Below are 27550 nucleotides of genomic sequence, written 5' to 3'. Positions count from 1 at the left end.
ACGCACACATGCTCTCTGTGCATCGTTTCAGGTCACTTTACTGCATAATTAAAACAAGAATAAATGAAAACATTGCAGTGATACAGCAACAGAGGTCTGAGGCACTCAGGGCAGAGAAGATGTTTTCTGGCAAATTTGGAAGTAGACGAGTCCAGTTCTGTGAAGCACTAACCCCTTTCCCCCACCTAAATTCTGCAGTGCCAAAGCGAGCCAAGGGTATGCAGCACTTCATGTTCTTGGATCTGTGGCAACAAATTCACCAGACATTTTGTAAGAGGTGTATTTTATGCCCATGATTGTATGATTTAATGTCTATGTTGGATTAAGTATTTCTTGTGTTACAGTGGTGTAAGATGAAGTCTACAATGGGGTCTGAAAATTTTTTCATTACAATTCAGAAGAAAAAATAAATTCCCTCAGCAGAGACACCAAAGATGGAAGGTAAATGGGCATGGAAAAAGAAAGGGTAGAGAAAAGAGAGGCTTAATCAATCCACACTCCTTAACATAACTGTTTCTAGCTCACCATGACCCATTAACAAACTATAAAGGGGTATATGTACCAACACTGCCCACTCTATACCCGTCTGAGGAAGAAAAGATCAGTTTTCATGGCTGCCCCCCTAAGACTTTCCAAAGCCTGAAACTCACTCAACCGAGAGGGAAGAAAACGACCCGTTTAAAAATTACCAAAAGAAAATGAATAAAGTGTTGAACATGTTTCATTTTCACACACTCAGACTTGTTTTGAGATACTTCACTGTAAGTCTTGCAAATCCAATCCCCCACAGCTACTGTGGATGTACTTTTTAAAAATGCCCCACAGTTAACAGACATAGGGATCCCATGAATCATGGGATCTTTTTGGTTCTTGTTTCATTCCTTTACCTAGGCAAGTCTGATACATCAGCTTCACCAGGCTTTTGGTGCAGGAGGCTGCCTGCAAGTACTGCTTTGCCAAAAAGCAGCTTATTCCAGGGAGCTGCATATAAGACAGACTTTGTTAACTTCCCATCCTATCAAATCTCCAGCAAGAGAAACAAGTCCTGCCATTAACATAGTGTGCCACCCACAGTGGCAGTCACCACCAGCAGCGAGATGGGGGCAGAATTAAAGGTAGCCCGTTCTTGTACGTGCATGTCTTCCTCCCTTCTGCCCCTTCTCAACTGATAAACAAACAAGGCCCAAAATAGTATCTGCAGAAGTAAGAGCAAGTCTTTGGAATAAGAAATGCTTAAAATCTCAGGTGCCACTCACAAACCAAGAGTGACAGGACACGCTGAAATGGTCAAAAAAACCTGGATCCGAAAATATCAAGTCCCAGTGGGAAAGCTTACCCACACTTTTCTAGCTAATATCATGGCAGCAACAGAAGCAATTGTGGGTCTAATTGGAAGAAAGGTGCTAAAGAGATAATTGAAGAAAAAAGGAAAGTACAGCACAAGTGTTGTAGGTAGGAGGAAAGTAGGAAATACTTTAAATTCTTCTCTGCTTTTGCAGACATTGGGTCAGGTTCTTCAAGATATTCCTCTTATCTACAATCACCAAGAACAAAGTAAATGGTGAAATCTTTCTATTCTGTACTCTTAAAAAAATGCATAGTACAGGGGCAAAAAATATATATATATTTCTCGTTCTGATGCACCTGCTCAGTGTGGACTATCACTGGGTCATGAAGTGGGGGCGAATGCTGTCCAGGCGGCGGGTCAGGATCTCGCAGCCTGTGTCTGTGACCAGCAGTGTGTGTTCAAACTGTGCCGAGCGCTTCCCGTCCCTCGTCACCGCAGTCCAACCATCGGGCCAGGTCTCATCCTGCCAGCCACCTGAAAACAGAACGCATCACTTCTTGCCAGTTTTTAAATAACAGGTATCAGTCCCCCAAAGAGAAATGAAAACTCTATCAGCTCTACAGGATAGAACCAGCATCCTGTTCCATCACTACTTAGGAGCAAAGGAGAGTAATCATTTTACTCTACTGCTAAACTGCTCACCTTCACAGATCATTGGTTCAATTGTAAATACATGACCTGGCTTCATGACTCCAACGGCCTTGTTTTCTGCAATAAAATAAACACTCAAGTTAGAAAAAAGAATACCATCTTAGTAAATGAACCAATCCTTGTCTTAACAGAATGCAACAGAAACACAGTAAAGTCAGAAAAGTCCTTCTGAGATGATCTGTTCACTTCTCCATTTTTATGTATACATAAAGATTTCCCTTAGCTCTTTCCTTCTCCCCATTCACCAACACTGTAATACTTACTCAAGCAGCTTAAAATCAATTGCTGTCTTTCTCTCCAACAACTGGAATTTCAACTCTAGTTCTACAAAAACACTGAAAAAACATAATACAGTAATTTCTGCACACTTCTATAATGGAAAACCATAATTAAAAAACAACAGAAGTAAGAAGCACTTAAGATATTCAGAGAAGGCTTGGAATCTCCTTGTTTGCACTGAGCCATTAGCTCCAATAAATGGTCAAAATGTGACAGTGGTTAAGTAATCCCATGATTCCATTTATGAAAGACACACTGCCCCCTCATTACCCTGGATAATGGGGTCATAGCAGTGTCAGAGTGATAATGCTGTGTTCATTAGCTAACATAAAATAGCAGAGCATTTTGAGGCATCCAGGACAACAACACAGGAACATTTTGTTGTTAAATGCACCAAAAATGCTTATCTGGAGGCACATGAACTGATGGACAGCAAAACTCCAGGAGTGCAGTTTGACCGGAGAAAGGCTTCAGCCCATTTCCTCTGTCCTGTTTCACCTGGAAGGACAGCGCAGCTCAGATATAACTGAGCCTGAGAGCTGGAACAAACTCCAGAACTGCACAGGAACCATTAACTCCAAGCTACTTTGCTGCTTAGACTATTTGCATTCATTTTACATCCCCCATCTAACCTTTAATTGTGTTAATTTATTACACTGTCTAAATCACCTAGAGGCTTTAAAAATCTCAGACATCAAGCTGCCACAACAGCAACAGAACATTTTTCTTAGAAAATTATCTTTTTGCCCTTCAAACTGCTTTCATAGTAGGCTAGAAATAAGCAGCAGCATTCTTTTTTCTCCAAGAGGTTTTAAGTCCCTCAGATCTTTCCAATTTGCTTTTGCTGTGACTCTGTATTTAAAAATACCAGAACCCCCCCCCCCCCCAGCATCTTTCTTTCTGGGAACACACATATTTGCCCAATGAGAAAAAAAAAAGTTCAAAGTTCCAAATAACCAGGAAAGACAGAAATTTCCTTTGTCTTGGATTGGATTTTAATTGGTATAAAAAGCTCTCCAACTCCAAATAATCCGTATTTTCTTCATTTTACACAACAAAAAGTACATACCAGGAATTGATACCCTTTTATCCTGCAATTAACAGGTTTTCTCTGTTGTCAGAAAAAATAACTTGGGGAAATGATGACATGGAAAGTCAGGAATCGCTGGACTATATTCTATAACCATAACATGTGTTAAAGCTCATTAGGAGATGGGAAGATGGAGACATCTGTGAGGTCTGAGGAAATAAGTGTCCTATTATCAGGGCAGCTTTACAGCTGAAGTGAGTGTGAACTGTTGATCACTGCTTCATGATGTTTACTCTGCCCTTAGTTGTCTACTTGCACTTCACCTTCCATCCTTTGCCTCTGTGGATATTGTTTCTTAGTCTTGCTGGAAAAATTGTTACGGTGCCAAGGACATTTCCGAAGACTACCACTACTGAGGCAATGTTCATTCCTCCTCTGCCACACACTAGGATGAAGTTTTCAGAAGTACCAAATCACAACATTCAAATGAAGGAAAGTGAAAGAAACAGGATCCATATTCAGGCACAACACCCATCTATACTATTCAAAGAGCTTTTTATTTGCATCTTTAATGGCAGTAAGCTTTTGTGTAGAACTTCTAAGGAGAGAAACATTTGGCAGTTCACGTCAGATAAGAATGTCTAAGGGAATTCAGCTGGGAATTCTGGCAAAAACTTTTTGAGCACTTACCCAGTACGGATGAGAGCTAAGACTAATCATTAGTGCAGGCAGATAATGCAAGCACAGGTTCATAAAGTATGCTATGGTCCAGAGTTAAAAAACAAAAGTTATTTCTCAAGTGCCAAAATGCCAGCTTGATGGCTCAAGTAAATTGGGTGCATTCACTGCAAATCACTTGTCTACAGGATAGCCCAAAGGGAATGAATACTCACTGGCATAATGGGGCACGTTAGGAGCCGTATGGAAAAGTTTATGGATTCCATGCCCACAGTAGCTCCGAACCACTGAAAATCCATTTGCTTGAGCATGTTTCTGAATTATGTTCCCCAGTTCTCTGTACCGAACACCGGGTTTTACTGCAAAATTAAAGAGATACAGAAGGGAATTTAGAGAGCTTTCCTTCAACACAACTAACCATCAAACACCATCTCTGCAGCACTCATGGCTTGTGTGTCCACCTGTTCCAATATGCAACTTCCTGTGATCACTTAATCCACTGACTATGTATGTGAGTGCAGTAACTTGAGAGAGGGAGGAAACTCTCTCATGTTAAAAAAAAAACAAACAAGAGAGACAGAAGAAAATGCCTTTTTCACAAGAATACTACTTTCTTCCTTTCATGGATGCAACTGCTCACATTAAAAGGATGTCAAAGTTTGAAATTAAAAATAAAGGACTTTCAAAGTACTTGGTGAGCTTTCACACCCTGAGATGCAGTGGTTTTTGCAATGAATGTAGGAACTGTATTTTAATATACACTTATCCCTCTATTATGTGAAAAATGCACACAAAGGACTGATAGTTAGAAAAATAAATACAAGGAAAATGGGTTTCTCTACTCTTAGACAAGATTCTCAGTGACAATGCTATAGTAAATAAGAATGTTCATATTCAGGTTTAACTTTTTTGACAATCCCTTTAGGAAGCCTTACAAGTTAAGAGAGTTTTAAACACGTGAAAATGGTGTGAGAAATTCACTTTGAGCACTTGGACAAGGGAGTAATAACACCATAAAAGCAACAATGTTTCATCATTCAGCTAATGAAGATTCATCCCAAAAACAACCTTGAGCCCCTTAAAACAAAATACCAAGCTTTTCCATGACTATTCCCAACTCCCTGAATATATGCAGTTCCTTCAGGAACCGGATGTGTGATTGTGTGGAGCCATCTTAAGCAGAGTTCACATAAAGCTTAGTTCAATTCTCTGCTAATGTAAGCTACTACAGCTGAAACCTCAAAGCTGAATTTACAGAAAATAACAAGAAACTTGTATTACTGAATGTACATGCTTCTCCAAAAATTAAAAAAGGACATGGTGGGTAAGAAATTAATCTCTTGTGTTTGTGCTAAATAGCTGTGAAGTATGGGCCTGACAGCAGGTGCAACTCATTTCAATGGAGGAAGGAGCCCTCTCCTTCTCTGCTTCTCTTCTCCTCTCCCAGCTACAGCTCTGCTGGTCCAACAACACAACATAAAAAGGATTTAAAGAGGGGAGAGGTGACCCCCTTTTAACAGCTGAGACACTAGCTGCCAGAATTCCTACTCACATGCAATGTCTAAAACCCTTTAAAACACATCACAGCATCTAAAATATTGGTAAAAAAGACTTACAGTGAGAATTTTAATCTCATTGTAACGAACACAGGGAAATTTCTGTCACAGTTTCTACATCAAAGCCAGGATACAAAGGATAAGAGACAACACATGTAACACTTGCTATAAAAAAAAGTACAGGACCAAGGATACACACTGTTCTGGTTTAGCTCTGAAAAACGAAGTGGTCATTTCAGAACAGCAATCCCACATAAATAGGAAATCTCTATTCTTCACAGCTCAACCTGGCAGTATTTTCTTGATCACACAATAGATACACAAGACATAAATCTTATGGATTTTTGTCTTTTCAACTGGACTAGCTATCTCCAAATTATTAACCTGAACAGTGTTCATTTTAATTTCTTTTATTTACATTTACTTTTCATTAAATGCAAGTTTAAAGCCTTACTATATATAGCACCCTAAACTTCAATCTTTAGAGGCCAAGAAGTGATTAAATTATAATGGGGATTTTAAGAAGCTGCAGGGTATAAAAGATACATATGGTATGTAAGATACAAGTATTTCCAGGGACTTAAGAAATTCTTCTTTTGTTTTCTCAAGTTAAACATGCAGCTACCTTTCTATCTCATTCTATATCTTGATGCAGCTGCCCTGTTAACTAAGCAAGATAATTAAAAGTTCTGTAGGTACTGGAAGATACAGATCTGTCTTCTCTGGCACACTCCCACAGAAAATCAAGAGCTCATAACTGGCTTTATGAAATAACCATCAGGTTTGGCAGAGCTAAAGAGATATGTTTAGGTGTTCACACAGTGTTTTTACCTTACCAGTTCACTGTGCAACACCATACAAATTATAAAAGTAGGGTTTTCCAAAACATAATTTGCTTGTTACAGTCTCTGAGTTACTCAGATCAAGGATGTCTTAGTCATCAATGACCACAAAAAGGCTGTTTCCCTGTCAGTATCATCAGCATATGAGCCCAGCATCACATACATTTCCCTCATCAGCCCACATTTAAAAAGCAGTTGCAGCCACCACTCACAGAACTGTGCCATTTGAAGCATCACTGCATTATACAACACCCATCATCAGCTGGTGACAACACACCAGTGCTTCTGTGTGCTGCACCAGAAGTCACTCTGAGCAGTGGCAACATGAGCAAGCACATTTGAGAACCAAAGCCTTCATGCTGCAGGCATGTCTTACCTGCATCGATGGCTTGCATTAGGCACTCATAGGTTGTCTGGACAAGCCTCCTGGCACCCTCGTCCACCTCTCCCACATAAAAGGTCTCGTTCAGATCTCCGTGGTAGCCGTTGCGATAGACGGTGATGTCCACTGCAAACAACAGCAGACACGGGGAATTAGCGCTCCGCTCCTCACTTCCTGCCTCTTATTGGTGAAAGAGCAGACACGTAAAAATGGGGGATTCCAATTGTGAAGTGATTACTTCACAAGAATTCCCTAAGAAAACTCTTCCAGCATAATCAGTTCTTTCGTGCTTATCCTGTAGATTCTATATAATAAGTTAGTGTTGCACTGGTGAACAGTTTGATTTTATGAAATAAAAGGAGGAGGGGGAGGAAAAAAATCCCCCGACAACATAACACAGACACAGCAAGCTAGCATTGGTTTTTTAGGTAAATACAAAAATGAGAAAGAGAAGCTCTTTGCTCCATGGTGATTTACCTGGTTACAGCACTTTCTCAGAATTAATTCTAGCACTTATGAGGGAAATTAAATTTTAAAAGGTATGTAATCATAGTTTTGCATATCAAGTTGTCTTGCTATGGCAGAACGGGAACATTTGTTTCTAAGTCTTTGTCGGTCAGCTGGTACTAGACCACCAAGCCCACTAGAAGAGTTATTGCTCTGCTATTCATGAAGAAACCCACACCCAAATCCTCTCACAGGTAAACAGTCATGAAGGGAACTGTAGTGAATGATAATACTTTAGGAATCTCATACATAAGCTGCTGAGAGAGACCAATACGATCTTGATAGGAAGATGTCAGAAAACACACTTTGGTGTCAACAACTAGACATCACTTGCTAGTACCTTCTGGATGACATGTTCCTGTGATTCAAAACACCTGTTTTGGACTTTGGCATGCCTTCCAGGCTAAAACATTTTAAATAAAATAAAAGATGGATGCTTCCTTTTAGTTGTTCATTGGGTACATTCCCTCCAAGGTACCTTTTCTATCCCTCCTTGTAAACTGTTTTCATCTTCCTGTTCAAGAGGCTTTTGAGCCAATACTTTACAGAAAAGAAGCCCAGTTCTTTCTCATCACATGAAAGCAGAAGCCTCCAAGCTTGATCAAGTGCAGGAATGTGGACAAAGGTGTAACTAAAGCCTCTTACAGGTGATCTCTAGGGCTGAGGTACAGCCTTGGCACACAAATAGCAGAGAGCACCATGTAGATTAAGCCAACCATGCTGATTAGAAGGCTGGAGTATCTCTTCAATTAGAAAAAGTTGAGATAATTCAGATTGTTCAGCCTGGAAAAGAAAATGCTTTGGCGTGACTTAAAACCAAGAAGAAAGATGGAGGGGAACTTTTACAAGAGCATGTAGGATCAGGGTAAGGAGAAATGGATTCAAACTGAAATAGAGTAGGTTTAGATTAGGTACTAAACTAAAATTCTTTACAGTGAGAGTAGTGAGGCACTGGAACAGGTTGCCCAGAGAAATTGTGGATGCCCCATCCCTGGAAATGTTCAAGGCCAAGCTGGATGGGGCTTTAAGCAACCTGGTTTATGCTGAAAGTGTCCCTGCCGACAGCACAAGGGTTGAAGGCAAATGATCTTTAAGGTCCCTTTCAACCCAAAACATGACTCTCTGAGCTGGGCTTCTTAGGTTGGACTCCAGCAATGCCAGAATAGCTGGCAATAATAAAGAGCTGTGCAAAGGCATAATCTTTGAAATTAAAGTAAGATAAAGGAACTTTGGCATAGATTGTTACATGTACCCTACAAGTTCAGTGCTTTCAACCGACCACACCTTACCTAGACAGGGGCAGCAATCATGAGACTTGTTCTGAAAAGGCTGGTGCCCACTGAGGTGTAGACTTAGTAGCTATTATTACAAACCAATATGTATTAAATATCTGATAATCTAAAAAGATTACAACCTGCTTCTAGAGGTAGGTCAAACCTTAGCATACTCTGTGTATTTATTTACAGGTAAGAGAAAAGCAAACCAGTGCAATAAACAAAGGTGTAAATGTTTGTACAAAAAAAGTGTCATTAATTTTTATTGCCAAACTAAGAAGAAATGAAAGTTAAAACAAGATATGGTCAAATAATTTATAAAAGTATCTCTCACCACCCAAGAAAGCCTAAGCACCTTGAGTACCAAGAACAAAAAGCAGCTGGTATTGTTAGGCTGTGAGATGCTCAAAAAAAGGTAACATGCACCTATACAATGCCTCCACATTAGGACCATTTACAATCATCATAATCATCATGAGCATAGCAAAATTGTAAGAATTTAGAGCCATCTAATCAAGAATTCATGTGGAACTAATCCAGTTGAATAATTCAATATACATTTTATTCACTATATATACACAGTCTGGAACAACTGGAATCTAGCTCACAAGTGGAATACTCAAGCACTATACTAATGCACAGATGAGGGCAGAAGAATTATAAAGCTCTTAAAGTGGACTGAACTTTTGAAATTATTTTATTAAATAAATACATTCATTAAGGTATGTAAAGAGCAGAGGTAAATGAGAACAAAGGCCTATCTGAAGAAGCTATTCCAATGATGTTGCCTGCTTCTGAAGCCTCACCTTACTGCATGGTTTAAGTGCACACAAGGTAAAAATGCTGAAGGTTAATTTTCACAACACTTACCATTAACAATATCTCCCTCCTGCAATGGCCTCCTATCAGGAATTCCATGACAGATCACTTCATTCACTGACGTACAACATGACTTGGGAAAATTATAATAATTCAAAGGGGAAGGATAACAATTCCTTGCAATACAAGCCTAAACAGAGAAAATACAATTTACACTAGTAAGTTTTGTACAAAGAAAAAACACTGTAAAAAACACATGTGCAACAGCTTTACAGTAAGAATGATGGGCTGAAAAGCAATGATCCCAGAAAATGAGATTATTCGAGCATTTCTTGGCAATGTCTTCGTTATAACTTCCATTTTTTACCAGGAAGAAATTAGAGCTACTTTAATTTCGTTTCTAATTTTCATGTTTGACTGCAAATGCTGAGATATTCAGGTTTGAAACAATGCATGGTAATATTTACTCTGTTTTAAAAAGTCATTTTCAATTACCACTTTTAAGCGCCCAGTCCAAGATTTTTGCAAGACACACAAGCTAAGCGAAATAATATTTAGCACTATTTCCCCCCCAGCTTTAAAACCTTAAGCTGCTTCCCTTGCACTGTAATAACCTTTCTGTATTTTTGCAAAACTGACACATTTAATATATACTTACACATATATACACACACTTTGTGACATACTGAGCAAAGTACTGAAAAAAAATATTGTGTTACTTTTTTTTTTAATTAAAAAAAACAATAAAATAATACTGCTTTTAAAACTGCAAAATACCAATTAGGGATATCAGTCAGTATCAACAACCTGCCAAAGTTTCCATAAATTGTTAAGGAGGGGTAACTCCATGTTAACTACTAGTTGTTCATATTAGACATTCTGCCTAAGCAAGTAATTTGATGTTTAATGTAGTAGTTTGATGTTTAAGAATTTTGAACTGTTTAATGCAGTTCAACAGAAGTCTCCAGCCTAATGAAAGCAGACAATCTTGGCTCAACAGCTGCAGATGCAGATGAAAAGAAAGCTCTCTAACAAACTTAACTATACCAAAACTGTTTCCTTTCCCACAATGCACAGAAGTAGTCTCAACTACCAGATCACACGATTCATAGAGAAGACAGCAAAGCAAAAAATGAAACAGTTTAAGTATCTATGGATAGTTAAGGCAGGAAGCATTCTTGAGCATGTTTTTTAAACACTTCACTGGACTGCAGCTTTATTTTGTCAGACTGTATCAAACATCTTGTTTCAGATCTCTCTGAGGCACCTCAGTTCTGATTCCCAATCATAAATAATTTAACTTTCTCCTCTACATGTCTTAGCCAACCAGAGTACAAGAAGTCCATGGCCTACATATGTTGTTCTTTATATAATGGTATCTGTGGAGCAAAAAGGGTTTAGAAGAAAGAAAACACAATGTTAACTGAGAAAGCAGGTGAAGAAACTTAGAAGAAATCTGAAGCCAGAAATATGGAAGCAACTGACACAGAGGAGGCCCAGGAGTTCCTAAATCACTTTGAACCTACCATTGCACTGTAGCACATTTCTGCCATCTGCACTACCCACCAGCTTCAAACGGGGAAACAGTTTGAAATAAAGAAATGGAATTTATGCAACAAAGAAAAGCACACAATAATAATTTAAAAATAAAGAGACAGGAAAAAAAAACATTTGTAAACACCAGCAGAATAATAAACTAATCTTACTAAATGGACAGCATGATCAATTTCTTCAGTGGTTACTCCTGGTTTCACCATCATGGCAGCAACATCCAATACTTCTCTAGCAAGCTGCAAATGAACCAATTCAAAATTTAAAACAGATTTTAAATTGATCTATTGGCTTAATTTAGTTGATTTAAAATAGGCCAGGACTACTCTCTGCAAGATTTGTAACCCACTTTTGACAGCTACACTGAGATCACTGGAAAGCTGTGTGGAGTTGGGCTCTAGAAAGACTTTGAGATGCCTGCAGGTCATTTCCTCAGCCACCTCTGTGAGAGCTGAAAATACCCCAGTTAAGGTTTGGACCACATTTTTCTTGAATGCCATAATCTTAAATCAGACTACTTAAATGCATTTTAAAGTTTGACTCTATGCACAAGAAGTGATTACAATTGCACAGCTCTTTTTCAGAAATTGTTAAGGATGGGGCTTTGTTCTGCTTTTTAGTTTTTACTTAGTACCAACTCCAGGAGAGGAAAAAGTTCTCATTTATGCACTATAAAACATATTCTTAACAGAAACAACGTGTCAGGCAGAGATTGTCTTACTACTAATAAAAAATGCAGGAAACAGAAAAAAGTCATCCTTCTGCTTGCAAAATACTTTACTGGGAATTGGGGTCACAAGAAGGAAAAAAGCCAGAAAATATCAAGCTTTCCAAACTATTTTTCAGTGCTCTAAAGTGGTTTGAAAGTTTGTACTCTCAAATGTGCTGTGACAAAGTGGAAAAATCATTAGAGATCTTTAAAGAATATAAAGGCACCTTGCAAGAAAAATCAAAACCCCCTTACCCTACACACTACTCGCATCCCTTCTATATCCTCAGATGACAGTATTTTTATTTGAGAGGTTCCTTTTAAAGCTTGTTCTGATTCAGACATTCCTGAAAAGAAAAAAGGGAGAGGATTTAAAAAAGAAAGAAAAAAAAACATGTTGTATAGGATGATGATCACTACACATATCGAATCCAGAAATTGCCTTAGCTTACCAAGGGCAATAGAAGTACAGACTTTCTCATCACAGCCTAAAGAAAGAAACCCACCAAGCCATAGCGTTATCATCATTATTCAGACTAATATGAATACATAAGTCTTCCAAAATTCCATAGTGCCGCACGTGTTCAGGAAGCCCATTCACTTACTGCGTAAAACCACCGTGTCCAGTTAGTCAAAAGACAAACTTAAATACCAGGTTGACAAGGCAGTTGTTTTATTCACAGAAAAGCACTTTTCAGCAGCTCTTAGAAAATAATTAGCAAAAACTATGATCTAAAACAGTCATAAAGGGTTACATAAGCTTGGGAATATGTCTGGTTATACTACTGCAAAAATCACCTGACAAAATCATGGAAATTCTTCATAGCTCTTCAAATCTCTGTAATCTCAGCTTTACAGATGAGCAACTCCCTAAAATCCAGTCTTTTGTGTTGTTTTAATATTTAAACTCTTTGAAAAATAACTGTGGAATATCTTAAGAGTAAAAAAAAAAAAATTGCTAACAGACTTTATAGCAGCCTTTTGGGGAAATGCAAAGCCCCAATACTGGTATAAAAAGGAGAAAATACCAAAACAATCCAATAAGCAAGTAATTTTGAATGCATTCTCTCTCTGTTCAAAAACAGCTGGAATTCATACACCAGTTTTCTTTTTGGGGTTGCATACTGCAAGGTTTTCTTGGCTTTGTTATAAAATAATACATGTTCAACAGATACACTGATGCCACAGAGAATGGTTTAGTAGAATTCATCTGTGACAGTCAACTGATTGCTGTTTGTTATCAATTTAGCAACAGAACTAGGACTTGTATGTTTGATGTTAAAAAACCCCAAAACCAAATTAACTCTTAGTTTCCTGTAGACCTTTGAAAGACAACCCATTACAAACTCTGGACTTCCAAGAAATACTTGCAACCATGATTTTTAAAAAAATCAGTAAGTTACTGATTTTTTTCTACTGAGGAGAAGTAGTAAAGTGAGAATAGATAAAAGAGGTTCCTTTCACCAGCATGTCCTTCATGTTTTAAAGGCTTTTCCAATGAAAAGGAAAATACAGAGCAAACATAACACTCAAAATTGTCATTTGTTTCATGTTACCTAGTGGGTGATCAGCATAATCCGGTCTCTGAATATAGCTTGGCACAGGTCTTGTTGGCGTCTAAATAAATCACAGGCAAAGCTGGTTAGGTTGCAACAACACTTATTATAGTCACAAAAACAGTCACACAGCAAAATTAAATACAATATGAAATATTTCATGTGAAATATGGCTAAGTCCATTTAGAAAAAGTTGCAAAGAATGCAAACACTCCAAAAGTTCCAAGTTTCAGTCCAAGACATTCTGCTGTTACCCTCTATTGCTACCATATTATACAACTTCTAATAGCCAACTGCACAGCTTTGTAAAAATCAAATTTTTATTGTCAAGTGAGTCAAACTGGTTTTACAATGTATTATGCCTTACTGTAGCATTTTTTTCTGCTGCTTTCCAGACTGCAAATGCACTGGTTCCAAATACATCCCTCTTCTCTTTAGCAAGATTGCTACTTCTAATCATCACCTTAGTTAAAATCCGTAATTTCATTAGCATCAGTCTCACAGCAGTCACAAGACAAAAAAAGCCAATGTTCAGAGGTAACACAACTGAATTACTTAGCCAGTGAAATGTCCCAAACACCTTTTTCTCCAACAACACTAACAAACACACATGGGCTCAGGCTCAGCTAATCTGTTCTCTAGTGAGCCTGTAACATGGAGAAGACTAGAGAGAGGATGCCACTCAGGCAGCTTTTCTAGCACAGGCCAATTAGAAAAGACAAATGTCGAGAAAATACCATTATTGCTGTAAAAAAAAAAACTTCAGCTTACTCCATGTACAAACTTGTACCAATTTAAAAGTACAGTTACGTCTGTATGTCCGTGTGTGTGTGTGTAATATATATATATATATATATATATATATATACATATACACACACAGTTATATGTCATCATCTTCTAAACCCACCTTTCACAACCAAAGATCTTACTGACCTCTGTTGTTCTTCACCATTCCAGTGCAGGAGACTACTGTAACCTCTGTTCTTTCACCTGTTCACCAGTTCATTCACCAGGTTATTTTAAACCACTTACATAATATAATATAAAACCATTTATTTAAATTCTAAATTAATTCACCTGAACTTTTTAGAAACAGACTGCTCCATAACAGGTGAGGACAATAAACAGCTGGGAGATACCATCTGAATTAGCGGTAGCTATTTTGCAGAATAAATGTCACCGTGTACATCCAAAAGGTATGAGCTTAAGCCTGTTACTGATGCTCACAGGCACTCCCTTAATTATCAATATAACAGGAGATAGAACAAGTCAAACTAAAATGAACCACAATAAGGACAGCCATGCATGTCCTTGCCATCGGGTTCAGATCAAGAAGCTCTTCTCTCTCAGCAAAAATGTGTGAGGTCATCAGGTCAGGAGTGGTCCATCAGTTGCTACAGAATGTAGCAGTGCAGGAGTAGTGGCACCTCTTGCTTACCAGTGGATAGTGTGGCCTGAGTTTCCCAGTGTATCGATAACCAGACCAGGGATTTGTGTTAACATCGCCTTCCAGGCTCCAGGAGGAAACTTCACGCTTAGCTTTTTCATCTTCTGAAAAAATAAGAAAAAGGGGGAAAAAAAGTTGCAGCAGCAAAATCTGTCCTACTGAGAACTGAGGGGGTCTAGAAAGTGACTTACAAGTACATAAGTCTAGACCTGACTCCTTCTGGCATTTCGGATACTGATATATGCAAGTGTAAGTAGAGTTATCGTTTTGTATTGTCCATTCCAAATTCACATTCTTCCTACCCTATTCAACACCAAACTGGGCAATGTCAGGACTGAATGCACAAAGGAAGTGTAGTAATTAAGTTGTTCTTCATTTGTAGTTTTATAATGCAGTGCTTGTTTTCATTCCTGGGGAAAAAGCCTGTTTCTACAGAGGCACTCAGTATCCCTTCAATTAACACCCTTGCACTGCAGGGGAACATTCCTTTCTTGTGATCTCCCTTAGCACCCAGTGACTGAAATGACCTGAGGTGGGAAGGAGACCATCCAAAGGTGGAAAGGAGGCCATCCTACTGTCAGGCTCAACACATGGAGGCTGCTACCCCTCCAGAGCTGATGGAGAGAGTGCAGGTCCTGCCACTTCTGCAGTTCAGGACAAGCAGTGCTCACACCTTAGGAGATGGTCCCAAACTGCTGGAGCTTCTCAGCTCTCTGAACCTTGTGAAATTCACATCTGACGTGATCCAATGATTCACAAGTAATACATTCCTATGAGGGCAAATTGAAGGTGTTTACATAAAGGATTGAAACAAGCAGATCCCGAGCAATACCAAAAGGAAAAGTACTTACTCAGAAAGAGAAGGAAAGGGTTAAGAAAGAGCACGGTAACATTAATCTTTAACTCATAGCTGGATAATTTGTTTGTTTTCTCTTTTTTTGTCTCAGAAGGATGAAGAGGTAGCAAAAGGTCTGTCATTGCAAGCCTTAATGGCAGTTCCTCAGAGCCTCTGTGGCTGGCATCTGAGACATCTGCTCAAATGACATTCAGTTCAGATGAAACTGAGAAATAACAATTTAAAAGTCCAAAGCTGTTCATATTCACCCAAATTAATAGGATGCAGAAGCCATGTGTGAACTATTAGATCCCTACACTGGGAAGGCAGAAGGAAGGAAACATTTGTAATTATCTGTACTACTGCAACCTATTTGCCATTCAACATTTATCATGGAAAAAGAAGCTTTATTGGGTTTTAGGAAAGGAGGTAAATTATTTGTGGATGTGAGTTTCTGCCATATCACTTTTTAATCCCACCTCCCCTTTCAGCAAGGCGTAATGAAGATAGGCAGGGTGGTGGCAGGGAAGAGTCAAGGGGGCAGAACTGAGGTCTGCCCTCTCTTTGGTTTTAAACTATGGGTTATTTTCACTACTCATATAAGGTAGAATCTACCAGTCTCCTAGTATTTCTGTGCTAGAGCTACCGGCTGTCACTCTTACTACCTTGAACTGAACTCAGCAAAATCCTAGCTATGATACATCCTCTACTAGTGGCTGCACCATGTGCACAAGCATTCTCCCTTTTTTCCCAAAAATGTACAGAACAGCTGCACTCTGACTCATTTGTGTTCCAGCAAGTATCTAATCCCAAAGACTTTGCAAGAACCTTTCCCACTGTACTGCCTTTGACTGCATTAGACATCAAAATGCTATGAAGGAACACTGCCTTACAACAGTGATTTATTACTCTCCTTGCTCTTTATTTCAGCATCCCTCTTTCTGTGTTCATATACTTGGCAATGTAGCTCAAGCAGTAATTCATGTAAAGAGAAAAGTGAACAGAAACAAACACTGCTGTGAACCTCTGCCTCTGACATTTTACACAGAGCTTTAGATTGTTGAGAACTGGACAAAATTTCAGATATGCATCACCCAGTGCCAGGTATCTTGGAAAAAAACGCAATACCATTCCTGGGCAGAGAAGCACAGAGCAGTTGAGGTTGGAAGGGACATCTGGAGACCATCTGGTCCAATCTCCAGCTCAAGCAAGGCTACCTAGAGCTTACTGCACAGGACAAAACCAATTCAAAGAAATATGAAAATGCATTTTAAAAAGTAATGTACTTACTTGCTTTCTTGTGTAGTAACTTGTGAGTGGCCCAGCTTCCCTTAAAGCATTCCTAGAATTGCAAACAAAAATGTATAAATACATGTTTTAAGCAGTATTTGCATGGACAGACATGCCAAGGTGACAAAATAGAGAAGCAAATGTATTTTAAAAGAAAACTGGAAGACTGTTTTTATTAACCCTTGCAGCAATATGCAGTAAATGCTGCTGGTGAGTGCTAGTCTTAGCAATAGAAAATATCACATTCAAAAGTTTATGAATCAGAATAGGCAGAAAAAGCACAGCCAAACAGAAAACACCCATGGCAGTGAAACACACTGACATAATCCTATGTATTATTGACTCCTTATCATTTCAGTGAGTAACTAAACAGCATGGTGGCTGCAGGTTGGCTGAAGCAGAGTCTATCTCTGTACCTGATCTTACAGCGCTGCAGTGAGCAGCAAGGTCCTCCCTTGACTCCAACAAGCCATCTCCTCCTGCTAATTGCATCCCTTCTGCCTCCCGCTCCAGGACAGGAAAGCAACAGAGGCCAATTAGCACAACCACAGGGGAGCTAATGAAGTAGACTAAAGGGCGGAAATGAGGGCTACTGAGTGAAAATAGGAAATCGAAAAAAAATATTGAGAAAGTTGAAATGGAAATCAAAAAAAGAGTAACTGTGGAGGAGTTTGGTCTTTTCTCTTCTTCCCAAGTTCATGCAAGGAACAAAGAATCAGCAAAGGGGCAGATGGAAATGACTAGCAGCTGGAGAATAAAGAAGGACTAAGAAGAAGAAAAGACATGAAAAAAAAGAGATTTAAGTAGAAAAACCGCAGAAGGCAGCATTAAAGGTGATCCTTTAAGGTGCTAATTAGCAAATTACTTGGGTTTGTAGCAGAAATTCTAAATCAATGCCTATGTGCACTCAAAACATCCATTAAGAAATTGCTAATTCCAATAATTGACAATTACAGCTGAATTTCTGAAGAAAGAGGCAGGAAGCAAACTGGTTTTCTTTTTAAGGAGAAACAATACTAATGCTGAATCATCACTGTAAAACTACCATCCAGAGCCAACAACTGATTCAACCTAAAGTATACAACACTCAACCAGTCCAAGACAACACATCTGCAAACTGAGCCCAGCTTGTAACATTCTACCCTTGCTTCAGGGTTGCTCTTGAGCGCTCTGAGCAGTCTGCTCCTGTTGAGCCACCTTCTTCCTCCTCCCTCATTAGTCTTGCAACCCACAAACACACAGTACAGTGAGTGCACAAGCACACCTACGATCAAAGAGACCCTGCTGTGTGTGTGCTGTTCCCCTCATGACCAGAACCAGCAGCTCGTTGTGTTGTGCCACCTCACACACCAGACCAGGAGTGACTGCACTGCCAGGAAATCAACACTTCCAATGACCAGAGAGAACGTCACTTCCAACAGCAGCCCAAGGTTTTACTGTCACATTTATATAACCCACTGCACACACACACACACACACACACACACACACCTTTGCTCTGCACTGTTCTCTGCTGGGGAGCTGGGAGAAAAAGGAAGAGGTTTTAACTGAGGCCTGCTTTAGGGGAAAGAAAGTAATAAAAAAAAATCTAAAAATGCTATTTCAAGGACACTGGAAGAACCAGTAAATTTTTAATTCCCTTTCAAACACGAGGTCTTTGTTCTGAAGCATAGAAGAAGGACTAAGCAGCTAAGGACTTAGAGCAGCTACCAAGTCTGCAAACCTAGAATCCACTTTTTTGAATATAAATGAGTATTTGGGGAAGGAATACATACATCAGCTGTGGCAATTACTGATTGTAGTTCATTCTCTGCTTTCCCATGAATTTTTGGGGGATGTTCTCCAATGCCCTTGCTTTGTCCTACACCAACAGCCTTTCCCCTCTGCTGGCCCATAACCAGAAAAACCTCGGCAAACACAGCACCAGGGACAGTAGCATAACTTGAGAGGCCCCATTTTATTTTTTATTTCCTGCAGCTGTGGACAACCGAAGATGATTCTGAATAAGGCTGCCATATGCCTAAGTTTTCCCAAACATGTTTCCCAGATTTTACTTGCCCTCTATCTCCAGAGGAGCAGTAGCTCTGCCAGAACTCCTGGGGCACAGCTCCAAAGCTGCTGTAGCCTGACACAACCCAGACACCTGCACCATGTGCACATCCATCAACTGCAACAGGCACACGCAGTACGTCCAAAGTGTTTTTGTGAGCAGGGGCTGTTGCAAGTGCACTGTTCAATCCATCAGTCTCTCTGCCATGGTCTGACACTTCTGGAAGACACTTAGAGGACATGCTGCACATCCACCTACAGCCCATCTATTTTGTGTAGGATCAGTCATACACTTCCTGTGAGCACTGGACTTACCGGGTACATACAAATTATTTATATTCAACAACCTGCTGCACAAGCACCACACTGCACATGACTGCAGAGCTCTGCCTTGGCAGTTCCACATAAAAATATGGCAGCTGTCACCTCACAGAATGAAGAATCATAGCTCTGGCAACAAAGCACTCCCAAAGCACCACTGCACATTGCAAACACCCTCACCTTCTATACTGCAGACTTTCTGACAATCTATGGAAGAAACCTCCTCTTTCTTTCCATCTGGACCACTTTTTGGAGTCTTTTCTGGAGAAATTATGCTTTTCTGACACCTTTTATGCTTTTCTGAGCCTTCTCCTGACACATCCACTTCAATCTGGCTATTGCCATTCCTGTCTCTTAACAATTCTTCTGTGTTCCTATGCCCTACCCAGGTCAGGATAGAAAATTTTCCATGACTAAATAAACAAAATCCAGGGAAAAATATCCAAGGTGACTTTTAATATTATAATGAAGAAAATAAATATTTTCTTTTTCCAGATACAGTGAAAAAAGAAACATGTAACACTGCATGGGTATATTTTAAAACATTAAATACCTTCAGGGGGAAAGTACACAGGAACAGTATGAATTTGGCTTCAAGCTCCTTGGAAGACTTCCTGGGTTTCACTTCAAGCACTACATTACCCAATTAGCATGTCTGATATTAATATCCCCACCCTTCTCACCTAAAGCATTTTTCTTTTTTATTGCATGTGACTTTTACACATCAATCAAGATAGACATGGAAACACTGAAGAGGACTGTACAAGGAGAGCGGTCAAATGTATGACAAAAAAAAAAGCAGAGTGGTAATCCTTGACTTGTTTAGGGCAATCCTGGGTACAACTATTCTAAGAAAAATGTAAATGTGTATTCTAGACAGAGGCTGCCACCATATTGAAACCTTTAACAACATTTCTGCTTCAGGACATTCTTAAGGCAATCCCACAGGTTTTGTGTTTAGAGACAAGTTCAACCCAGTGTTCATCAGAATATATCAAAAGGTAACCAAAGGCACAACCAGCATTACCATTTGAAAAGATTCCCTTTGGATCTCCTTGTGGAAGCTGTCTTATTTCTGAAAATTATTTTTACCTTAAGGACTCGCCCAATATCAAGAGAATCATGTGGCATAGCAGCGTTTGTTTTATAATATGGTGCATTTTCACTGTGAACACACTGATCACTACCAAATACCTCAAGGGTTTTTTTATAATCAACCATTGAAAGAACAAAACCCTTTAAAATAGTTATTGAAGTAATTAGGGGAAAAAACTCTGCTATGTTTATCGTCATTTTTACAATAATAACAGAAAGCTTCTTATTTGTTCAGTTCACGTATGCATACAATCTGATTAAGAGGTGGAAAAGTACAATTGCAAATTCCACAGGAGAAAAGGATGCTCAGTCAAGATTAGGATATTACTACACTACAAACCTCTGTATAGCACAGATATAAACAAATTAGATTTAAATAAGCTACTCAGACACATGGATGCCCCATCCCTGGATGTGTTCACAGCCCGGATGGATGGGCTCTGAACAACCTGGTCTAGTGGAAGGTGTCCCTGCCCGTGGCAGGGGGTTGGAACTAGATGGTCTTTAAGGTCCCTTCCAAGCCAGGCCACTCTATGATAGCCAAGCCCAGGAAGCTATGCAGACATCACAGCACAGAATTCAAGATATGCTGATAGTCTGTGTTTCTGAACTGCCTTAGCATGAGAAAGGCTCATTTCAAGTTAGCTCTGGCAACCCCTCTGTCAGCACTCCAACTTGTGCCCAGCTTCCACAGAATTACCGCCTCCATCCTCTGTGGTCATCATTTAGAGCCACTGTGATGAATTTCAAAAAATATCTACTTCACAGAAAAAAAAAAAGAAAAAAAAAAAAAAGATAGTCAGAATCAAGACTGTGAGGACAGACTGTCTCTTTGCATGTCATTAAATCCTGAACTGCAATGGACAAACTGCAAGTGCCAAGCAGCACACTGTAGTTAAAAATATATTTTAAGCAATCTTTTTAACAGAATTTCCAAATGTCCTTTAGAATGTAAAACTGTCTGGGGCTTAACCTGAGACCATGTAATTTTGCAAAATGAGAATTCATTTTTAACCAAATATCTTAAAGGTATGCAAAGCAGAAGACCAAAAAAAACCTTTGAAGTACAGCACTTAGCTTAATATCAGGCTATCAGTAATACATACATATATATATATATATATATATATATATATATATATATATATATTAAATACAGTACAGATTAACTCACATTTTATCCATAAGTACAGGATTGTTGAGGTGTTAATACATTTGATGTTAAATGAAACAGTTGACTCTTTTCAGCATGCTGAAATCCTTCTAGGGCAGTACGAGCCCACAGAGACAGCCTCCAGTCTGAAAAACTCTGTACAAAATCCCCAAAATAGCCTAAGCAGCATACATGAAGAGTCAGTTTTTCAGAAGTCTCGAGTATGTGTTTTCAGAAGATGTGTCTTCAACTCCAAGGGAAGTACTTACATGCAGAACCTTGGTGTCAGCAGGGTTGATTGACTTTCTCCTTCATCTAAGACTTCATCTTACCCTGAGACTGCTGGGTTCCTCATGACCAAGCCCTTCGAGGAAGGGACAGCTCTTCAGATTTACAGAAATATACAACTGATTTTTGAGAGTAGTGAAGGAACGATGGACCAGAGGAATTCCAACTGGACTATGGACTATCCTGTCAGTACATGGAACACCAGCTCAGCAAGTCTGCCTACAGTGCCTACAGGAGTTTGAAGTTCTACTTTCAGAAAGTCATGAGGGTTCAGCTTTCATATTTCACCAACAATCAGACACAGGTATTCCTGGTGATTTATAGGCAATTGAGAATGTCAGCTTCCTGATGAAGGAAATCTGATTTTATAGAAGATGATACCAGCTGAGTGCCTTTTATGTGCTGCAGTTGAATCCAAGCAGCTGGTTTCAGCCTATTTCAGGCACAAAGAACAGTGAACCAAGGACAAAACACTGCACTGATGTCCTATGGTCTGATATGAGAGAGGACAAAAAATAGTTTCCTCTAGGTCTAGTGCTCCCTGCTCCCCATCCTGAGCACATTGACAGTGAAAGGAAACAGCAAGCAGGAGACGGGACAACAATCTTCTCTTCAGGTCCGCAATTTTTCACCAGTTACTGTCACCTTGAAAATCCAAAGCTGTCAAGGGCCCAGGGCCAAGTGTCAGTGCAAATGTGCCTTCCAGAAAGCAGTAAATTGTATATAAACTCAAAGCAGTAAATTGTGTATAAACTCGCTGAAAGAACAAAACAGCATTTCTTTCCTGTCACCGGAATTGAACAAGTCATACCCCACCTCAGATATTAAGAGGTATCACGAGACATTGGGAGGTACCCACCAGTGCAAGAGAGACACTGCCCCTGACTGTACAGTTCAGAGAAACTGCTGCCCCTTCAAACAAATAAAACACACTTGGCAGAGTCACCAGATAACCCTGTCCTCACTTCTGACTCCATAACCAGACCACTTCATACACCTGGGGCTGACAGCACAAGGGCACACAAAACAGGAAGGGGCAACACTTCTTCTTGTGTAAGTTATGACTACTATTAGGATACAACCCCTGGCCACCACCCACAGAGAAACAAAAATGGCAAAGGCCACTGACTTCAGAGTAAGAGAATGTTTCCAGAAAGTGTCTACAATTAGGTATTTCTGAATTTGGCTGGAGAAATGGCCCTGTACCAGTGTCTAGTCTACACCACAGTAAACCTATTCTGTTTTGTCCAAGACATTTATATAAGTAGTCTGAAAGAGGGAGTTTTTCAGGAAAGCAACACAAAATCACTAATAAGTGATCCATTCACAATTAGAAGCTCATAATGGTAACTGGAGATCTCAAGAACAGTCACTATTCTCCACTTCTTTGTGCTTCAGCCACTTGTAGAAGACATAAAAGAAATGCAAATTGTCTTCTTAAACACAAACTCTTTATGTATATTATGCACAATGTACACGCAAGTGATTGTATCTGTAAAGCAGATTTCACAACAACAAATTCATCTTAGCAAGAGAAACTCTACACCTGAGATGTGATGCTGGACATGTGTGTGATTTCCACATTCAGAAGATAGACTGAATTACTGTATCTTACCATAAGATGATAAACACACACAACACTGCAGTAAGTCTCTAAAAAAAAGAACACAAGACAGTGAAAAAAGACAGCTGGTAGTGAGAGTACTTGATTTACTAGCCTAAAATATTACGAAGGGTTAACAGCAGACAGAATCCCTCAACAGAACAGATCCTCTTGTTACACCTTGAAGTGAAAGGGAAAAAACAAGCCAGGGTTCAACACACCACCTCAAGAGCTTCTCTGCTGCTAAACCACATTTTTACCTTGTTTCCATGACTAGTTCAAAACCTCCCTGCTAGGCCAGAACCCGGCCACATGGCCCCCTTTCCATCCATGACTCACAAGCACAACTATTATTTAGCAGCTGTACCCAGTTTCCAAGGTGCCCAGTAGCCAAAGAGGAAACAGTGTTAGCTCAAAGAAATCTCAGAGAATGTCAAATTACTCCAGCCTAAGCATTTCCAGGGCATGTTGTTGAGGCATACATTTTGATGCAGAGAGGGAGAAAAAAATAAGTGACCAGAATAACACCCTTTCTCCAGGAAAGGAGAAACACAAATGATAAATCTACCAGGGAAATAATTGTCTTGATGCAATCTACTTGGAAAGTTCACTTCAATTCTCTATGTGCAGTCATGAAAAATAATTTTTAACCAATCTCCACACTACACTGGGATTCTTAGCCCTATACTTCCTATACCTCCTATACCTTTCAGTCCTATATCAATTTTTTCTTAGCAAATGATATGTTAGTAACTTATAATCCAAACATATGGCTTCACATGGTTACTATCCTACAGCAGTTCACAATTTTTTGTTGTTTAATCTTAGCACTAGAGAAAATAAATTCCTACAAATTTGGTTTTAGCTCTGATTGGAGTTTTGGCTGTCTGAAAAAGCCATTGTAGACTTCCAAGCAGATTAATTACCTGGTGTCCATGCCCATACAGATGCTTTTACCTGTCAAGGAGATGTCAGACAGCTTGTGGCTCCCAATCCACCCTCAGCCCAAAGGAAGCACCCACACACCTGGCTAATACCAGTGCATTCCATAAGGACAGGCTGACATTATGACTGGGCTAAACTGGGCCACAGTGGCAGCACACTCCTGAGGGGTTTCATGACCCTGCAGTGCTAAACCAGCAGAAAACCCCAGAACAATTAATGCAACTGCTTTTCCTCCATTTAAAAGAAAACTCTGAAGACCTCAGAAGTGGCTCACCAAGGAATCAGGGACAGCCTAAGGGAAAGGGTAGAAGCGTGCATCCCTAGAGGGAGGAAATAGCACCAAGCCAGCTACAACTCAGCCTGTGCTGTGAGATGGAGTAACATCCTAGGTCCACTCACTAGCTTATCTAGGAGGCATTTATGCATGTAAGACCAGAATGGAAAGAAAACCATCAAAGAGAGAACTCCAGAAAAGTTTCACCAATGCTAACCAGTCCACTGCTGTCAGCTGAAACTTGCTGGAAGTTCAGAGAAAATAACAGCCCTTCACCTGCCATGTGCTTATTTGAAGAGGCAGCCAGGTTGTCAGCAGCACCTCACCTACCCTCCTGACTGTGCTTGCCAGACACCGGGGCAGGACTGCAGCGAATCTCCTCCATGGCACACACCAGGTGATGAGGAGAGCTGGAGCCTCGGGACAGTTCCATCCATGCTGGGCCCCACCCAGGATACTGGTGGTGGGGCTAAGGGTCCTTGCTACAGGATGAACATGGGAACTCTTCTCTCTGTGCATGACATTTCTTGCACGTCTTTGTAACAGGCTGTCACTAATGTCCTTCTCTGTAACAGCTTGCCCCAAAACCTCCAAAGCACCTTCAGTGCGCTTACCCACATTCCTGATTGGCACAGCAAGGCACAACATGCCCCGAGTCACTCAGAAATTAGATGACTGGGATTCCCAGTTCACTATTCATTTTCTAGGCAGGACAGTTTTACAAGCATGTAGTCAGTTATCCAGCATCCTACTTTAACAAGCCAGGAAGTATTTACAGCAATTCCCTTTCTTCCTAACAATAGCAGCAGATATTTCCAAATAATTAAACTCAGTATATAGAAAACAAGACTCTCTGCATCCCATATGGAATTAGCTGAGTTAGAGATGGGAAGGAGAGGAGTGAAGATGTAACTGGAACTCTTCACATCGGCCTGTTTGTTCTCTTAACAAATGGTTTTGTCATCACCAACCAATATTTGTATATACCAATGATGCATTTATGATTTCATATCAGGCATGTCAAAACACACAGTAAAACTCAGAGCAAATCCTAGAAGTTAACCACAAGCACCACGTAGGAACTAGAGATACAGAATTGTCAGACCAATTCTGATTTGCAGTTGCTCTAATTTGGCATAGACTCCCAGCACAGGGCACAGAGACTTCAGGGGAAAGTACCATAAACTGTGCAGTGGGTGTTTCACAAGCACGTGGGAAATTCTCCCCTAGTCCTGTGCAAACCATAACTATCAGCCTACAACCTGACTCAGAAAAAATTTCTTCCCAATTAATAAATTAATCAAGCTGATGTGACTGAATTATTTTCTTATGTTTATCCACAAAAGCTCAATGACTTTACTCTGAATTACAATTTTGACAAGGAAAGCCAGTGTTAATCTTTGAACTAAACACACACGTCCTCACTGATTTTGACAGAATTACACAAACAAAAAGTTCAAAGGATTAGGTTATGTATTTCAGTGCACATTTTGAAAGTTAATAAAAAAACCAAACAAGACCAAAACCAAAAACGCATTCAACACTCATCAGACTGCTCCTTCTACTGAAGGACCACACTCTGTTACCACTGTGGCCCACAGAACACGTTCAATTCTCACATTTATATGTGGGAGCTGACTGCTCTATGACATGTGGCCTAACCTGAACCTTCCTGTTTGGCACCCTCAGAGCAGAACATCAAAGAACATCGTGGGGAAAAAAAAAGTTAGGAATGCATAGGGAATAATTAAAAAAAAAAAGGAAGAGTATCAAATAATTTTCACAGAAACTCATAACTTAAAGAAAATCTGTTTTCAGAGCAACAAGTCTCCCGGTGTCTATCAAAGCTCCAGAGTTGACGCCGGCAGGGAAACGCACCCGCTGGAATTTGATGAGCATGTCCTCACTTTGTCTCACTAAGCCTTTATTTTTAAGGGGAGCACAGGGACCACCCACACCTTCAGGCAGAGGAACATCCGTGCACCCTCTCACGAGCGCTCCGGCTGCGCTTTAGTGCCGCTGAGGTCCCGCACCGCCCGCGGCCACGAGGAGAAACGGGGCTCCCGCCCCGCCGGGGGCCGCCAGCCCGGCTCCCCCGGCTCCAGCAACAGAGGGGAACTTCGTGCGGGGTCCCTGGCAGGGCGCTGCTGCCCCAGGCTGGCCGGGAGCGGGCGGGCAGAGGGGCAGAGCCGGGCACGCCGGGCCGGGCCCGGGCGGCCGGGAGCCGGCGCGGGGAGCTGGATCCTGCGCCCGCCGCACGCCCGGAGCGCCGAGCGAGGGGCTGGGCCGCGGGGAACCTCACCTGGGAGCAGAAGTAGGAGCCCTGGATGCCCAGCTTGAGGCAGGTGGGGCACTGCAGCTTGGCCTCGCTGCTGCAGCCGGCGGTCTCGCAGACTCTGCGGGTCTCCACCGCCGCCGCCATGCTGCCGGGCGGCCACGGGGGAGGAGCCGCCGCCCGGAGCTGCCGCCGGCTGGGGCGGGCGGGGAGAGCAGGACGGAGGGAGGGGGAGAGGGAGGAGGCTCCGGGGACTCAAAGCCACATGCGACCCGGCCTGGAACGCTCCCAGCGACGGGTCATCCACGGCTTCCCTGGGCGACGTGTGCCAGCGCCTCGCCACCCTCACAGTAAAGGGGGTGTTTAGCCTATTTAGCCCAGAGAACAGAGGACTGAGAGGGGATCTCATAAATGTCTCAAAGGTGGGTGTCAGGAGAATGGTGCCAGACTCTTCGGTTGTGCCCAGTGACGGGATGAGGAGTTAACTGCCATAAACTAAAGCACAAGAAATTTCACCAGAACATGAGGAAGAAGTTCTTTACAATGAGGGTAACAGGCTGCCCAGGGAGGTCATGGACTCTCCCTCTCTGGAGACATTCCAGACCCACATTGACGCACTCCTGTGTCACCTGCTCTGGGTGACCCTGCCTGGATGATCTCCAGAGGTCCCCTCCAACTCTAATGGAGTTAGGACTTCCTGCAGTTTTCATCTGCGAGGCTGTACAAGAAATTTTCCAGGCATATCTTCTTTATTATGGAGTGTGGGCTGTGGTATGTAGGTCTGTCTGTG

At 40.8% G+C, this 27550-nt stretch overlaps 1 protein-coding gene across 2 annotated transcripts; it reads right to left on the bottom strand.

Moving 5' to 3' along the window:
* Positions 1-22: 22 nt before the first annotated feature.
* On the bottom strand, positions 23-27550 carry METAP1 (methionyl aminopeptidase 1). 2 transcript variants are annotated; one of them, XM_053941343.1, is made up of 12 exons: positions 26788-27546; positions 16758-16809; positions 14624-14736; positions 13183-13243; positions 11882-11973; positions 11073-11156; positions 9418-9556; positions 6761-6892; positions 4202-4345; positions 1991-2056; positions 1645-1822; positions 23-242 (listed from the first exon to the last, which is right to left on the bottom strand). In XM_053941343.1, the coding sequence occupies exons 1-11, from the start codon at positions 26905-26907 to the stop codon at positions 1662-1664; spliced, it is 1164 nt and encodes a 387-aa protein (XP_053797318.1). In that variant the 5' UTR covers positions 26908-27546; the 3' UTR covers positions 23-242; positions 1645-1661. The 2 variants fall into 2 exon arrangements, with proteins under 2 accessions (XP_053797318.1, XP_053797319.1); XM_053941344.1 differs by lacking the exons at positions 23-242; positions 1645-1822; positions 1991-2056 and adding an exon at positions 3239-3753 and having other exon boundaries at positions 26788-27550.

This window comes from Vidua chalybeata, chromosome 4, assembly GCF_026979565.1.
Source record: "Vidua chalybeata isolate OUT-0048 chromosome 4, bVidCha1 merged haplotype, whole genome shotgun sequence".
Taxonomy (NCBI): domain Eukaryota; kingdom Metazoa; phylum Chordata; class Aves; order Passeriformes; family Viduidae; genus Vidua; species Vidua chalybeata.
Note: the sequence above shows the minus strand (reverse complement) of the source record. Positions and strands in the feature narration are given on the sequence as shown.

Coding starts and splice junctions, on each gene's coding strand:
- METAP1 (XM_053941343.1), bottom strand. CDS start 26,907: ATGGCGGCGGCGGTGGAGACCCGCAGAGTCTGCGAGACCGCCGGCTGC. Junction 6,893..9,417: donor GGAGGGAGATATTGTTAATG/GTAAGTGTTGTG, acceptor TGTTGTTTGCAG/TGGACATCACCGTCTATCGC. Junction 2,057..4,201: donor TAACGTGCCCCATTATGCCA/GTGAGTATTCAT, acceptor ATTTTATTGCAG/AAAACAAGGCCGTTGGAGTC.